This window comes from Cyprinodon variegatus, unplaced genomic scaffold, assembly GCF_000732505.1.
Source record: "Cyprinodon variegatus isolate N-32 unplaced genomic scaffold, C_variegatus-1.0 Scaffold1792, whole genome shotgun sequence".
Lineage (NCBI taxonomy): Eukaryota > Metazoa > Chordata > Actinopteri > Cyprinodontiformes > Cyprinodontidae > Cyprinodon > Cyprinodon variegatus.
In genome coordinates, this window is record NW_015152245.1 from 30,521 (window position 1) to 32,183 (window position 1,663).

At 47.5% G+C, this 1,663-nt stretch overlaps 1 protein-coding gene across 1 annotated transcript in view; it reads right to left on the minus strand.

Annotated features, from left to right (window-relative positions):
- LOC107104559 (breast carcinoma-amplified sequence 3-like) overlaps positions 1 to 1,663 on the minus strand; it is a gene marked incomplete at its 3' end in the record, with an annotated part of 84,426 nt that overhangs the window by 29,516 nt on the left and 53,247 nt on the right. Inside the window, exon 11 of the mRNA XM_015404574.1 lies at positions 276 to 320. Within this exon, the coding sequence (XP_015260060.1) occupies positions 276 to 320 (45 nt within the window). The remainder of the gene's footprint in view (positions 1 to 275; positions 321 to 1,663) is intronic.

Genomic DNA, 1,663 nt, shown 5'->3' on the forward strand with positions numbered 1-1,663 from the left:
TATATATATATATATATGTGCATTCTTTCTATCCGTCTATTTTACTAATACTTGTCAAGCAATAAAAATGGATTTGCAAGGCAACACCATGGACAACAAAATGCAAAACAGGGACAAAAAAAAAAGGCCTCATTGGAAACGTTTTGATACCGTTGAGTAAGAACTGAACAAAGATTAAAAAAATCCACAAAGCAAAAGAAGAAACAATACAGGAGATGGTTAAAGCAGAGAGAACCACTGCATGCGGCTGACGACGAGGGGAAAAGCAAACTCACCATGGAGTTTTAATGGCAAAGCATCCCGCCCCAAAGAGGTACGGTCTCCATGAGGAAGGGGTGGCGGTGAAGAGAGTGGGGACACAGAGATAGACGGAGAAGCCATTACTACGCTTGCACACTTGACCAAACACACTTTTCTCATTAGACACTGGTTGACGTGTGCAGAGCAAACATACGGCAGGAAACAGAACGTCTGAGCTAAGATGGATGTAAGGACCTGCAGGATGGTTGGAGGATTCATCCGTCCAAGCTGCTCTGCAGAGTGGGAGATCATTTCATCATGGTCTGGACATCTGTCGCCTTATTTCTTTATTTCTCCTTTATTAATGAGGTTCATGTGCATAATTGCTGAGGAGGAAGCGCCCTGAGTAAATAGAGCGAGGAAATAAGGTGGACATCAGAGATAAAGAACCAGTCTGAGGAGCTGACCTGATTTGTATAACTGGGGACACCAGTAAAACTAACAGGACTCCTGCATTGTTGAGACAAGGAGCTGTGTGTTTGCAAGCAGCATGCTTTTTTTTACAGTGACTGTGTATTTATGGCAGAGCGTGGCCTTTTGGAAGATGGGCTGCGGGCAAATGTGTATCCACTGTGATTATGTTAACAAGTGTGTGTTAGTGTGCGTCCGGGAGTCATCCAGAGTTTAGCGTCTTTTTCAGGGAACATGGCTGTCCGTCCGTCTGCGAGTGTGTTTCTGATGTTTATAAGACATCAGCAGTGGGAGTGTGTTCCTGTGTTTATTCTGCACGGCCAGAGATAGTGACATAGCTCCATAAACAGTTTACAGTAAATAAGTCTCTGTGCCTGCAGCAATAAAGATCCGATGAGACTGAACTCTGTCCCTGAGAGCCAACCTCCCCGAGTCTTGAAAAGAAAGACTCCCCAGCCAACCAAAGCACTTTATCGCTGCGCTAGCATCCGCCTGGGCCCTCCCAGTGATAGCACGCAGGGGCCAATTAGTCCTGGAGCACAAATATGAAAAGAAATGGTCCTCTGGGAGGCGTCTGCCAAAAAAACGCTTCACTGCTGGAGCGCAAACTGACCAATGAACCCAGCAGTTAGTTCCAGGGAGGCCCCTGGCTAACTTTATCTACCCTACTGCGGAGCCCTCTGACCCCGCCGGGCCCCCGCTCTGGGTCTCCAGCTGAGAAAATGGACACACACCAATAGGAGACATCAACATGCGAGTGGTCATGCGTCAGACAGGCTGTAAGTTTGTTCCAGAATAGCCAGACGGCCCGAAAACACAGAAACTGATCAATTAACTGGGAAGGAAAATGTTGAAGCTAAACACACATCAGGAGCTCAGGTGGGTGGCTTCATTGGACGGGTGTCAGCGGCTGCCTAACCACACCTGCCTGACCGCACCTGCCTAACCGCAC